Below are 14278 nucleotides of genomic sequence, written 5' to 3'. Positions count from 1 at the left end.
ATTTTGTGTGTCAGTGTATGACACAGGACCCAGATGAAGACCAATGCTGTGATGCCAAGATCAGCGCATATTCAGGCAGCGATAAAAATGCTCCTATGAGAGCTTCCAATTTAAAAAGACATTTACAGCCCTTTCCAGGGCTGTGGAGTTGGAAGCAATTTTGGGTGGACAGTAGAAAAATAAAGGAGTCGGAGTCGAAGGTTTGGCGTACCGACTCCACAGCCCTGTGTGGGAGGGTAACTACTTACCTGAAGAAATAAGACATAAAAAGAGATGGGATCAATGATGATATGAGCTGAGCACCCAGGCTCATGAAAGGGGTTCACCAGGTGGTTTCTGAAAGTAAGAGACACCCCGGGGTTCTGACAGTTCTTGGGACTGACAGAGGGGGCAAGGCCGACATTGCTTTTTTTGTTTTATTTTTATTGAAGGCAAAGTGATGCTCTACCTTAGCACTAAGCCAGTAATCACTTATGACAGCTGATAGGTAGACATGAACTATTTGGGCCCTACCAGTTGCCAAGCTCCTTTACTGCAAGTACAAACTTGCACGCTAGTGTAAATCCTGACCACCAGGTGCTGGAACGGTATTGTAACTGTTAAGTACACAGTGATATGGATCTGTGTCGTATATCTTACCTAGGATTTTGTAGGATGCTAGACTATTTGCAATCACAACTCTTTAGGGTTTCGACACATTGCTTCATGACCTCAAAACAAGAAACCAATCGAATATTAAAACACAAGAGTATTCAATTTAATTACAAAGAGAAGACAACAGCAAGCCAACTTGCATTACATTCTCTTCACTTTGGACAAGTTACATTGTTCTTCACAATGTTATATAAAGGCAAATTACATGGTAAAAAGGATCAGTGTCCAGAACTATTTTCAAACAATACATAGTCTTTCAAAAGTAAAAGCCGTATCTTTCCATTGCCCATGAATTCAATGGGCGCAATGCTCCTAGTGTCTCCGGGGCAGACTCCATTTGAAATGGATAGGGACTACACAACAGCACAGCTTTGCTTTTCTGGAACTACTGTTCATTTCAATGGGGCATGAACAGGAAGCATTATTGTGCACATTGCCAAAAGTAAAGTAAAACAGACCCATGTTAGCAAGCGACAGATGGCATTTCTCCTGTTCCCTCTCCCCTCACCGAAGTGAGGGAAACTTCACCTGAAGAACAAAGGATATCAGCAGTGTAATAAATGAGGCAGTGAAATGAACTGCTTAAGTTCAAGACAGCATTTCTTTCTACATCCTGAAACATGCAAGAAACTATCCAGCAGTTAGTATAAGCAAACAGCATACAATCCAATAAACAGCATGACAATATTATTGTAAGCTGTTCAATAACCTCTCTTTAATACTTTAAATAGATATTTTTGCAAGTTGATTTATGTACCTGATGGCTAATAAGGCGAATTCAGTGATTCTAGCTGCACAACATACCATGTTTTTGCATATGATTTTCCACAGGCTTTTGCCTCAGGGTTTCATTCTTCCCATATGTATAGTGCCCCTTTCTAAAAACTACAGTGAAATTATCCGTACAGGACAACAGGCAGTGAAGAAGACAGTTAATGTTCAGTTGTGATTCTTATTATCACATAATGCAAATCTGAGAAGTGAACATGTTAGAAGAAAAATCTAGATGCAGAAAAGTTATACTCTGTTCTTGTTCTCTTCCCACCCACCACCCAGTGCACAATTAGACATGTAAAAGCAAACTGAAAAGCTTCCTTTCCACCAAGTGCCTGATCTGGTGCAATATGTAGGTAACAGCTGGCCAGAGAAAGATCTTTGAAAACATCTTCAGCAAGAGAGGCACTGCATTTTTTCAGCTGAGTGAATTAAGGCTTCAGAATGATGCTGGTTCATAGAGTCTTAGGATTGCACTTTTTAACCTATTGCTTCACTGTTAGTCCTGTATGCCTGCTTACGCAGATGGGCCTCAATCTCTTCCCTGAATACCAACATCCCAAGGTGAGAGTGAGATGCCTCATTCATGGCTTTAGACTGGATACACATGCGATATTGCTCTGGAGTCAGTTCGTCGGCACAATGCTTCTCATGCCAGAGGTGAAAGAGGCCAGGTACTGGGGTCCTGACCACAATCAGGTCACCATGCAAGTACTTTCGATAAAGGTGAACATCCTCTCCACCCCAGCCTTTAACTTCCAAGTCAAACCCTCCTGCAATAAATCAAAGACAGAAACACTGTACTTCAGAAAAATCTAATTACATCATGATCCAAGGTGAAGAGAAGATACATTCTTTTTCAAAATCATAGATCTTCAACTGATGGATCAAGCAAGATTAACCAGCAGGACCTCCACTATGCTTAAAAAATAATGATTACAAGTAGCTCTCAACTTGTAGACTGGGCTTAACGACAAGTCCTGCATCTACTATTTGAAACTTATCACCCAAGGGTCAACAAAAAGTAACTGAGAGAAGGGCAGCATGTTTAGCAAAGCCATTATATCATACATTTTAATTTGCATTATTTAATTGTTATCCTTAGCTGTTAACTTTTAGAACCTAAATCCATCTAGATAATGAACTTAGTTATCTTGCTTCTGATTCTTTAGCAATTCTTCACCATTTTCAAACATGACCATGGCAAAAATTGATGACTATGAGTTTTTGTAAATGAAAGATGGGAACCTGTGACCAGGCAGATGTTGCTGGACTCCAATTTCCACCAATCTCAACCAGTATAACCAATGGTAAGAGATGATGGGAGTCGAGTCCAACATCTGGAGGTCACATATTCCTTATCCCTCATAAACTAACAGCTGCCTGTGAACTCTGCAAAAAAGGTACTAATATACACATGTTAATTCATTTATTATTTTATTTATTATTTGTTTTATATCCCGCCCTTCCTCCCAGCAGGAGCCCAGGGTGCCATTCACAGTAGACAATGCCATTACAAAACATAGTGACTCCTGATGGCATGCACACTGAACCAAGGTTTTTGAATCTTGCTTCATGTTCAGTTTCACTTACAGTGACTAAACACACACACAGAGAGAGAGAGAGAGAGAGAGAGAGAGAGAGAGAGATGCATTTTGTTTCATGCAAGATGCAGGGCAGGAAGGGGTTGCATGAATTACAGGAAAGCACTGCAATTTATACATGTGCTTGCCCATCCAATGAACTCCTCTACTCTCAACTGCAGTTAAAGCAAATAACAGAAGTAAAGAAATACTAGCCATTGCAATTTATTTCATTGATTAACTGCATTCAGATGGCTGCCCAACAACATATGTTGTTGGCGGTCCTCCCCCAGGCTCGCTTCTGGGCTTCTCCTCCTCCCCGCCGCGGCCATGTCATCCATCCTGCCCTTTATGCCGCCCATCATCAAGCGTCTGCTGGGCTGGAAGAAAGGCAAGCAGAACGGGCAGGAGGAGAAGTGGTACAAGAAGGCGGTCAAGAGCCTGGTGAAGAAGCTCAAGAAGACCAGGCAGCTGGATGAGCTGAAGAAGGCCATCACCACCCAGAGCATCAACATCAAGTGCATCACCATCCCCAGGTAGCTGCCTCCTTTCAGCTTGCATCCGATGACTGAGTTTGGCTTAGAAATAGAAGGCTCAAAAATGGGGTTCAATCCCAACGGTCTGCTGGGACTGGAACAGAGTAAACTGTGTCTGAAAGAGACTCTAAGCATAGAATATTGTGTGCTAGCAAAGACAGAGAGTGATCCATTTTAAATTCACTTGTTCAAAATTTTTCTTGGACATTTGTTTTTCTTAATAATGTTATTTGTTATTTAGTTTAATTTTTGTAAATTGTATTGCTTTTATTGATGTATTTTTATACTTGTGTTTATTTTTCTTTGTAAGCAGCCTTGAGGGCCTTTGGCCAAAAGGCAGGGTATTAATAATAATAATAATAATAATAATAATAATAATATGTACTCTGGGCATCTCAAAGATTAAAACAAAATACAATATTAAAATCTAATACATAGAACAGAAGCAAAATAAAATGTGTTCTTTATGGCAGAGAAAATGATAAATAATTAACAGCACAGATATATAACAAAATGCAAGTGATAAATTGAGAGGCCCAGATCATAGAAAATCAGTTGTTAAAACCAACAAGAAGGTAATAAAGCCATGATGAAAGAGCAATTCCTTGTTGCCACACTTTATTAAAAGCCTTCCTAAAAAAAAAAGCAATGATTTACTGAACTCTCCCCAAAAGCCAACTAAGAGTCAATGGAACAGACAAAATTATTAGGAGTAGGGGGCATGGATATTAAGTTATGCTTTCATACACTGAATACAGATGTACTATAGGAGGTAACTCCACATGGAACTTATCCCAGGAAAACAGGTTGAGAGTATTGTTAAAGATAAAATAACCAAGCATATGAAAGAACAAGCCTTGCTGCAGCAAAGCCAGCATGGTTTCCGCAAGGGTACATCCTGTCTCACTAATCTATTCTAGTTGAGAGTGTCAACAAGTGTGTGTGTGTGTGTGTGTGTGTGCGCACACACACACACACACACACACACACACACACACACACACACACATATACATACACAGAGGGGGGGGAGGGGGGATTCAGTTGACAACAGCGTACTTGAACTTCCAAAAAACTTTTGCCAACAGACCTCACCAAAGACTCCTGAGGAAGATTAGCCATGGAGTTATGGATCAGGATTTGGATAAGTAGCAGCAAGCAGAGAGTAGGGGTAAATGGGCAGTTCTCCCAGTGGAAGGCTGTAGAAAGTGGAGTCTCCCAACAATCAGTATTGGGACCTGTGCTTTTTAACTTGTTCATAAATGATCTAGAGTTAGGGGTGAGCAGTGAGGTGGCCAAGGTTCCTGGTGATACAAGATGGTTAAAACAAAAAGATATTGTGAATGGCTCTGAAAGGGCTTCTCCAAACTGAGTGAATGGGTGGTAAAATAGCAAATTCAATGTAAGCAAGTATAAAATAATGCATGTTGAGACAAAAAAACTTAAATTCACATATACAGTCATGGGGTCTGAACTGTCAGTGACTGACCAGGAATAAGACCTTTGGGTCATGGGAGATAGCTCCATGAAGATGCTGATTCAATGTACAGCAGCTGTGAGAAAGGCAAATTTTATGCCAGAGATCATTAGGAAAAGGGTTGAAAATAAAACTGCAAATATAATGCCATTGTACAAATCTATGGTGTGGCCGCATTTGGAAAACTGTGTACAGCTGTGTCACCTCACCTCAAAAAGGATATTATAGAGTTGTTAAAGGTTGAGAGAATGGCAACCAAAATGATCATGGGATGGAGCGACTCCACTATGAGGAAAGTCTGCAGCATTTGGGGGTTTTTAATTTAGAGAAAAGGCAAGTAAAAGGTGACATGACAGATGTGTTTAAAATTATGCAAGACACGGAGAAAGCGGATAGAGAAAAGTTTTTCTCCCTCCTGCATAACAATAGAACTTGTGGACATCCAATGAAGCTGTATGTTGGAAGATTCAAAACAAGACAAAAAAAAGTAGCTCTTTGCACGGCTCATAAACTATGGAATTCACTCCCACAAGAGGCAGTGATTGCCACCAACTTGGATGGCTTTAAAAGAGGATTAGATCAATTTATGGAAAATAGGGCTATCAATGGCTACTAGCCATGATGGCAATGCTCTCCCCTCCATGGTCAGAGGCAATATGATTCTGAATATTAGTTGCTGGAAACTGCAGGACGGGAAAGTTTTCTTGTGCTCATATCCTGCTTGCGAGTTTCCCACAGGAATCTGGTTGGCCACTGTGAGAAGAAGATGCTGGACCTGATGGGCAACTCACCTGATCCAGCAGGACTCTTCTTATGTTGATAAGGCTGGAGAAAGAAGACTCTAACAAGGAGTTCTAATAGTAAAGACAGCTTTGCCTTTCTCTTCTTTGTCTGTCTTTGGAGTTTCTTCTCTCCTTACCCTGCAATCTCTTGTACACTTAATTGGCTTTATTTGCCTCCTCCAGTTATGATTTCCCCAGGAATTGCTCTTTCCTTAAGGGCATATAGTCCTATGGAATTATGGATATTCAGATTCTTCATGGACAAGGAACTAAGAAAATAAAACCTTGGAGCACACATATTTTAGGCTCAGGCTGCCCACAGGAAAACAGGCAATGAACAATAATGTAGATTTACCTTTATTAAAAATATGAAGAGGAGAGACAAGAGCATTTATTGGTGTAATGCAACTGCATTTTTAAAAATAACATTAGTATTATATTTTACAGTATCTAAAGTAAGACAAAAGGCTATTTATAAAATATCAAAACTCAGTTAAGCCACAAGGTGGTGCTAAAAATACAGACAAAACTAAGCTGTTCCAGTAACTTGTACTAGATTCTAAAATGCCCAAGTAGGAAGTCAAATGGATGAATAACTCACACTTTCCCCCTACATAAAGTTCAGGAATTGTGATGTAATTAAAGATGCCTTGCAAGTCTTTACACTGAAAAGCTAGATAGCAATAATGTAAACAAACAAACAGTTTCCTTCTTAGCTAGTGCAAGAGTCACTTAAGCTGGGTATTTGAGCAAAAAATCCATCAGGAAACATTTCCAACTATGTCAATCAGCAAATCCTAGACACAACCCTAGACAAAAATCGTCAAGCAACAGGTTTATGAATCTTACCAACAGTCAAGAAATCTGTTCGATACTGACAAGTCATCCCAAAGCCAAAATCCCTCCAAAAACCAGAATCCTTTTTGTGCACCTACAATTATAAAAACATGCGTATTTATGCATTTCAGGAAGAAGCAGGATCTGAAATTAATTATCCCTTTAAGCAATTCTCCACTCACCACCTACTAGCGATGGGGGAGAATTTAAATTTGGTTTTCATTGAAAGGCAAACTTAATTTGCACTTTGCGAAACAATTTGAGAATCAAAACACAGCCATCTTTCAAAATTCAACTTTCTCCTAATTTTGCAATGCAGTTTTCTAGCCGAGTAATGTGTGGGACAATACATATGCTGGGGTAAGGTGTCCATACAATGGCATATGCTATTTTCACTAACATACAATTTAAGCAAAATAGTATTGCAGGAATGTGCGTATTAAGCAAAATTGCATACAAATGTGTATGAAAAATTCACATTAAAATGCTGATGAATTTTCATTGGGTCTTCCCCCCCCCAAAAAAACCCCAATTGCAAACTGATTTGGAACTCAAGATTGGAAAAAACAAAGAGAAGCTGAAACTGTGACTCATCCATCCTATTCCTCATTGACCTTCTCTCTCATCTGATTTCAGGCTGAAATTTCTCATAGTGGGATTCTTCTCTTCAAACACTTTACAGTGTTAAATGCCACTCAAACTTATGACATCAAGATGGAACTAGACATGACAGCCAACATGGAGTTACTGCCAAAAGTGGCAATCACATATACAGACTACCCCCTTCTGTCCTCTATACAGTGTAATTATACGAATGACATGTCATAATGTGCCTTGAATGTGTTTTCCTTGGGAATTTCATATTTGTTGTCCCATCTAGTTCAAGGTCAAGTGAAACTAAGGAAGGTATCCTAACTCTCCTCCCTCAGCCTGGAGCTGGTGCAGTGATTGGGTCCAGATCAGACCAGTTGCTGGGTGGCTCAGGATTCAATGGATCCTGGGCTGGCTGAACCCTGCAAAGCCTCATTTTGAGGCTTTTATGCTACTTATGAGGATCCTGCCAGCAGCACTTCCACATGCACATTTGGCAGGCAGAAGGGGGAGCCCTGTGGCAATAAAGTAATGCTGGTGTCATTCCTCAGGTGACGGCTGGCCTGCAGGGCTGATGAAGGGACACCTCTGCCCAACCCAACATCCCCCCCCACCAGCCCAGTGCAAAGGATATTTGGATTGATCACCACTCCTATTCTGAAACCTCTCGAGCATGATTCATGCATGTAAGGGCTACACACAAGAAGGGCAAGTCCACCATGCTCTACCCCCCCAATGTTGCTATCCCCTTTGCCCTCCATGAACTTCCTGCATGATTTACAGACCCAATTTTAGCAAGGTTGTTGATCACACAGGGAAATGTCACAAGTGGAGAAGGGTCTTCACTTCAGGCTTTTGCCTTCAAACTCATGGAGAGCGATGGGCATAGCAGCATGCGAAGGATGGAGCTTATTGTGCTTGTCCCTCCTTGCATGTAGCCTTTACATGAAGCATGTCTGAATAGAACTTTAGCCACCTCATGCTCCAGCCAGTGTGCTAGACATTACAGAACAACTATGTCCAATTTTGCCCTCCTGTGATGTTTCCGTTTCTTTTTTAATGAAACCAACACCATCTAGCATTAGAAATATCCCATTTTATTTTGTTGCAACACCTATGTTAATCTTTGACCGCTGATACAAAAAAAACTAGACATTTTAACACTGCAAGCTTTGGGGCTAACAATACCATTTGTAGGCATCGTTTATAGATACTGCTAAACTGTTTGTCCTTTCCTTTTGAAATGTGTGAGGCAAATTCTGTGAAGAGGCTAATTGACCTTAGGGCCAACCTACCTGCAATATAGCTATAACCTTTCTTCTTTTGTGCTTTTAATCTTTAGGTTAAACTGCTATAGACTTGGGAATTTAGTAAGCTTTTACCTAGCTTGGACTGGAGAAAGTTTTGGGAGCATGCAATGTAGGGCTTATTAATATATATGCTTATTTGGTAGCTGTTCAGTTATTTCTATTTATAAATTATTTCTTTTAGTTAATTATTCTTGGGTAAACTGCTAAAATCTTCACTCACGATATTTACAATTTATTTCACATTTTCATCTCCATTCCCTAACACAGAATGCTTTACAAGCATCTCATATAATTCTTCCCATTTACATATTGTTCATTTACACATTCATGTTATATTTCAGTTATTGTTGAATTTATACGTTTTCATCATTCCATACCATGATTTAAATAAATATTTCAAGTTTATTTTTCTTTTGATTTGACTCTTGTCCTTTCTTCTTACCACCACTAGCTCGAGCTAAATTCCTCCCCGCTGGGAGGAAGGGCGGGATATAAATCTAATAAATAAATTTAAAGGACCTACTTTCATATTATGCTTCATCTTAAAGTCCTTAAATCAAATACTGCATAAAACTGGCTTAAGTTAATATGGAGAACAAGGTTTAAGCTTCTTTAAACTCCAGTCGCTTACCAACTGCTGCTCCACAGGGGGTGGCACATCCTGATTAGCATAGACAATGGCAGGATTATAAAGGCTGAATACCACAGGATAGAAAACTTTCTTGCCTACAAAGACAGGAGAGATTTGTTACTCATTATGGGACATCTTTGAGCAGAAAAAGGCAGTTGTATATCACTTTTTAATTTGACAATAATCCATTTAACAAAAAAAGCATAAGAGGAATCATTGCTTCCTAAGACTTTTGCTCAAACAATCCATGTTACGCAACAATAGCAACACAAATGAGTAAAATATCCTATATGCAGGACCAAATATGAATATTTTGGGGTCTGGGACAGGATCACCAAATAACTTAAGTGTAAAAAGCATTACTGTTCAAAATTTGTCCTGACTTGAAGATACTTTACTTATGAAAACATCATAAGGGTCAAGCACTGGTAATGTCAAAGGCACATTGCTCTTAATATCAAAGCCTCTCTAAAAGGTATATATTCTGCCATTGCCATTGCAAGTGCAATCTTAAATGAGGTTCCTGTCAAGGGTGTATACAGTGGTTAGAGTGTCAGACTAGGACTGGGGAGACCTAGATTCAAATATTTTATTCACCAATAGGCAAAAAACCTTGCGGTTTAAGAATGTACTACTCCACTTAAGGGAAGGTGGGCATGGTCAACTAAAAACATCGAGCACACCTAGAATTTTGCTAGAATATATTTCACCTCTCACTGTTTTATCTTGTGCAAACTGAGACACTCCTCATGTCCACTGGAAACAATTCTGCAGAATCCCGTTCCGTGCCCGGTACCTGCCGGGCAAAGGGGCGTGTTTGCGGCTGCTGCCGAAGCCAGGCCGCCATCAAGGGTGTGTCCGTGCGCACGTGGCGCGCCAGCGCGCCGTCGTGACGCACAGTAAGGAGGCGGGGCAGCTGAAGGCCATTTAAGGCCACTCCACCAGCCTCCCGCCCTCCTTTGAATTTTGGCGGCGGAGGCCTTGTGGCGGCGGCTGCTGCGCGCCGCGGGGAGCCTTCCGGCCGCGGCGGGCCCTTTGGCCTCCCGCCCTCCTTTGAATTTTGGCGGCGGAGGCCTTGTGGCGGCGGCTGCTGCGCGTCGCGGGGAGCCTTCCGGCCGCGGCGGGCCCTTTGGTGCGCTGGCCTAGCGGGGGCAGCGGCGGCAGCGGGACGCGAGGGGCCTTCGGGCCGCGGCGAGGCTCGGGAGGCCTTCCGGCCACGGCGAGGCCTTTGATGGGCCGGCCTCGCGGCTGCGACGAGGCACATGGGGACTTCCAGCGGCGGCGAGGCACGGGAGGACTTTCAGCCGCGGTGAGGCCTCTGATGGGCCGGCCTTGCGGCTGCGACGAGACGCGTGAGGACTTTCAGCCGCAGCGGGGCACAGGTGGCTTTCCAGTTACAGTTTCAGTTTCAGTTACCCCTGAGGAAGAATCTTTAATTCAGAACATGTCAGGCCTAAACAAACTGCACTGCTATGGGGCCACCTTTGATGCTCTTCTGCTCTCTCCTGTTTCTTTCCTTCAAACTATCACCTTCTGATTCCATCATTTATCATAGAAATAATGTTTGGGATTAAGGGAAACACAACAACCTACTTCTAGTTAAATAGTACCCTAGACTTTCTATCATAAACCTGGAATATGTGGAGTAGGGGGAGAGACAATGTTTAAAATTTAATTCTATGCTGATAGTAAAAGAGAGATTGAAAGGCCAAATATGTCTTGCAACCCAGGGCATGTGTGTCTGTGTTTTAAGTATGCAGAGAGAAATGTTTACTTTAGCTGAAGGTGAATCACAGTCAGCATTTTTATGGATTAAATATAATTTGAAAAGAACAGTAGGGGAAAAGGTTATTTTAAGGATTTTCTATTTAAACTAAACAAAATATTTATGCAGGCAGGCTTCTGTGCAGAACATAGAGGCAAGTATTCAGGGAGAGCTCCTGTCTGTTTCTCTAAGCATAGTAATGCAGCAGGTAAAGGGATGATGCATAGACGAAGAGCTGTCTCTCTACTCTTCTATGTATTTAGGTCCAGTTCCACACTTTATGTGGCAATTGACATTGCCGCTTGCTCACTACATGTCTCTCACAATGCTGTAATGGGTGGCAAACCTCCAGTTAGGGCCAGGAGATACTTCTATTGGGGTCCCCTTCCCATTACAGAAAGCAAAATAGGAATAGACTCCTTTTCTTGATACTGAAGTGTATTTTTAGTTTAAACTAAATGTTACTTTTCAGTTACCAATTACCTAGAGAGGTAGTGGGCTATCTGACACTGGGGGCATTCCAGGGGCAGCTGGAGAGGGGATGCTTTTATTAAGGGATGTACTGAGAAGGCCATCCCACTTCCTCACTGTTTTGCAAACCAGGAAAGTTCAGAGAAGGGGTTAGTCAATTAGGGAGAACTTGAGATGAGAGGGCCCCCCCAAAAATTGCCTGCACTCCCACACCCTCCTGCTGCCTGTGGCCGCCACTTCTTTTGCAGAATAACCTAGAAAGATGCTCTGTCATAACGTAGCGGCCATTTGGATTGGAGCAATGCAATGTAATTACAAAGAGCAGAGGCTTTTTGATGAGGGTGGGGGGCAGCTGGAGACAGAAAGGAGGCTGCAGGAGCCAGTAGGGACCCCCAGTTAGTGCTGCAACCTCACCTCCAAAACTACTTCAACTCCAAATGCAAAGGGAACTCATCCCCCCCTTTTTTTCACTGTCAAGCTTCTCCCCCCCCCAAATACGTTCTTCAAAACCCAGGTAAAAATATATGAACCTTTCCATCAGTTAAGTCCCATAAACCTCTGTCCTAAGACCCATTTAATCTGTGGTATTCTGAGTAAACACACATAGGATTCTGCTGTATGTGTGCAATCACATGCCCCCTTCCGGGGGAAGAAGTAACGATACACTCGGGGATTTTCTCATAAGTAAGTATGCATAGAATTGGTCCAATTCATATTTCTCTGAGTAAATTATTTAAACATAATGGAATTAATCACGTGCAGGCTGCACATTTGCTTGCATCTTCTCTTTAGCTAGTTTACAAACTGGTCTGTAGATAAGGTGCCCACCTTTTTTACAGGCCTCTAGTCCTGTGCTTTTAAGAGTCATTTGATCTGCAGACATTAGAAGATGACATTGCTTAACTCCATGCCATCTAATAACTGCTGAATACGAACCTGCTATTAAAGGCACAACAACAAGCCAGAAGGATATGTGGGGCCAGGGCCCCCCAAAGGAGTGGGAAGCAGCCCCCAGCAGAGGCTGCTTGAGAAAAGTGTCCCTTCCCAGCTACGCTCGAGGGCTATGGACCTTGCTTGCAGACTGCCCAGTTATGGGGAGACTCATTTTATGATGTGGTTTTTCTTTATTATGCGGTTTTCCGGATCCTATGGACGCACTGGTCCAGGGGACAATTGATGAAGACATACAGTTGGGCAGGGTTATTGGCCCCTTCCCATCATCCCCTACCTCTGCTCTCTCAGTGCCCCCCCCCCGTATAGTGCCCAAAGTGGCAGTGGGCAAAGTCTACCTGATTCACCATCCGTCATACAAGTGGGGTCAGTCAGTGATGGCTTCATACCAGATAGTCTATGCACAGTGCACTACACTTCATTCAATATAGTGCGCACCTGTGGCAGAGATGCCTTATGGGCAAGTGTGGCAGCTAATCTGCCTGCGTTGCCAGCTGTTACACATGGTGGATTTTGAGCTGCTGAGTTTTGCTTTTTAGGTCAACTATGCAGCAGAGCATTACCTATGGGCTGCTGTATTCTTGCATGGAGCACTTCAGCCCCTTCTTGGAAGGGACAGCCAGGAGACGAGAGGCCCCAGAAGCGGTGGGGCACTATTTTCATGATGTCCAGTTCTCGGGTAGGGCAGACTTTGGGTGCATGTTAGCGCTTGATGGCACAGTTTATAGCGTAGCTATGAACTGGGGAGTTCTTTTGGCAGCTGGGGAAGTGGAGGATCCTGCCCCAGTGTTCACCTTCCAGGGTATTAAAATCGACTTTTGGACCCAGGGCTGTAGGCTGCCTGGGAAAAGCTTGAATTGTTGCAGATCAAGATCCTGAAGTTTTCAGGGGCTGGGAAAGTGTTTGCTTTCTGCCCTTCAGGTATTGGGGGCCTTCTGCGGTGGGGTTTATAGTGCCATAACAGGGATTTCACAGCCTTACCACAGGTTCAGGGTTTTGGCTGCCTTATGCGCCAACCTGCGGTGTGGCCCCCTCCGTTCCTGCAGTGCGTCAATGGTGTTTCAGTTAGAGGAAGGACCGACTCTGCTAGTCCCATACCGCATACTGGGAGATGGAGGAGGGGAGTCAGAGATGGTCAGGGCAGGAGGGGATTCCTGGGAGTTGGGGGATGGCAGGGGCTATGCAAAGCGTGGCCTATTCCTAGGAATCACGTCCTGGAATTCATCACAGATGGTAGGAGTAAAGCTTGTCTGCCAGTGTGTTGCAAGGTAGGCTTGCAGGGGGCCTTTAGGACCATTCACATGTCTTGGGATATGTCATGTGCTGGCCAGCTGGCCCATGCACACCCCCATACCCCTTATCCTCACCCTCCATGTTCACCTGACCCGCCAGGGATTGTTGATCAGGGAGGTGCCCTGTGACCATCATGCTTCAAAGCTCAGCGGTTACATGTAGCACCCCTCACACTTAATTTTGGAGCCTTCCGGATGGGGGGTGGGGGTGTTTGGGGCCAGGTCAGACTTCCCTTCGAGCCATCCTGGGGTCCAAGGTTTGTTTCCAGGCAGACCAGGGGTACAAGAGTCATTCCACATTATTTTACCCTCCCCTGGACTGGACACTTCCCCATGACGGCGACATAGTGTTTTTGGCCGGAAGCTATAGGCCTGGTTGCCTGATATTCAGGGGGAGCGATCTTCCCTCATAAAGTTTCGGTCTAGTGTCGCGATGCCTGGGAGCGGACCCATGGGGGTTTGAGGGCCATGCCCCTCCGGAATTGGGGTTGCCTACCTGGCAGTGGAATTGCCTACCTGGGACGGTCTATTTGGTTTTGTATATGCAGGTGCAGGCCGTTAGGAGGTGGAAGTAGGGGGCGCATGGAATACATTCACCGCAGGGGCGAGTCTGAAGGTCTGGGA

At 43.3% G+C, this 14278-nt stretch overlaps 1 protein-coding gene across 4 annotated transcripts in view; it reads right to left on the bottom strand.

Moving 5' to 3' along the window:
* Positions 1 to 735: 735 nt before the first annotated feature.
* CSGALNACT2 (chondroitin sulfate N-acetylgalactosaminyltransferase 2) overlaps positions 736 to 14278 on the bottom strand; it is a 51825-nt gene continuing 38282 nt past the window's right edge. For all 4 annotated transcript variants that reach the window (XM_061634948.1, XM_061634947.1, XM_061634945.1 and 1 more), the window contains exons 7-9: positions 9176 to 9270; positions 6656 to 6737; positions 736 to 2201 (exon numbers count right to left, since the gene is read on the bottom strand). In XM_061634948.1, the coding sequence (XP_061490932.1) occupies positions 1909 to 2201; positions 6656 to 6737; positions 9176 to 9270 (470 nt within the window). In that variant the 3' untranslated portion in view covers positions 736 to 1908. The remainder of the gene's footprint in view (positions 2202 to 6655; positions 6738 to 9175; positions 9271 to 14278) is intronic.

Source organism: Rhineura floridana, chromosome 7 (assembly GCF_030035675.1).
Source record: "Rhineura floridana isolate rRhiFlo1 chromosome 7, rRhiFlo1.hap2, whole genome shotgun sequence".
Classification (NCBI taxonomy): Eukaryota; Metazoa; Chordata; class Lepidosauria; order Squamata; family Rhineuridae; genus Rhineura; species Rhineura floridana.
Note: the sequence above shows the minus strand (reverse complement) of the source record. Positions and strands in the feature narration are given on the sequence as shown.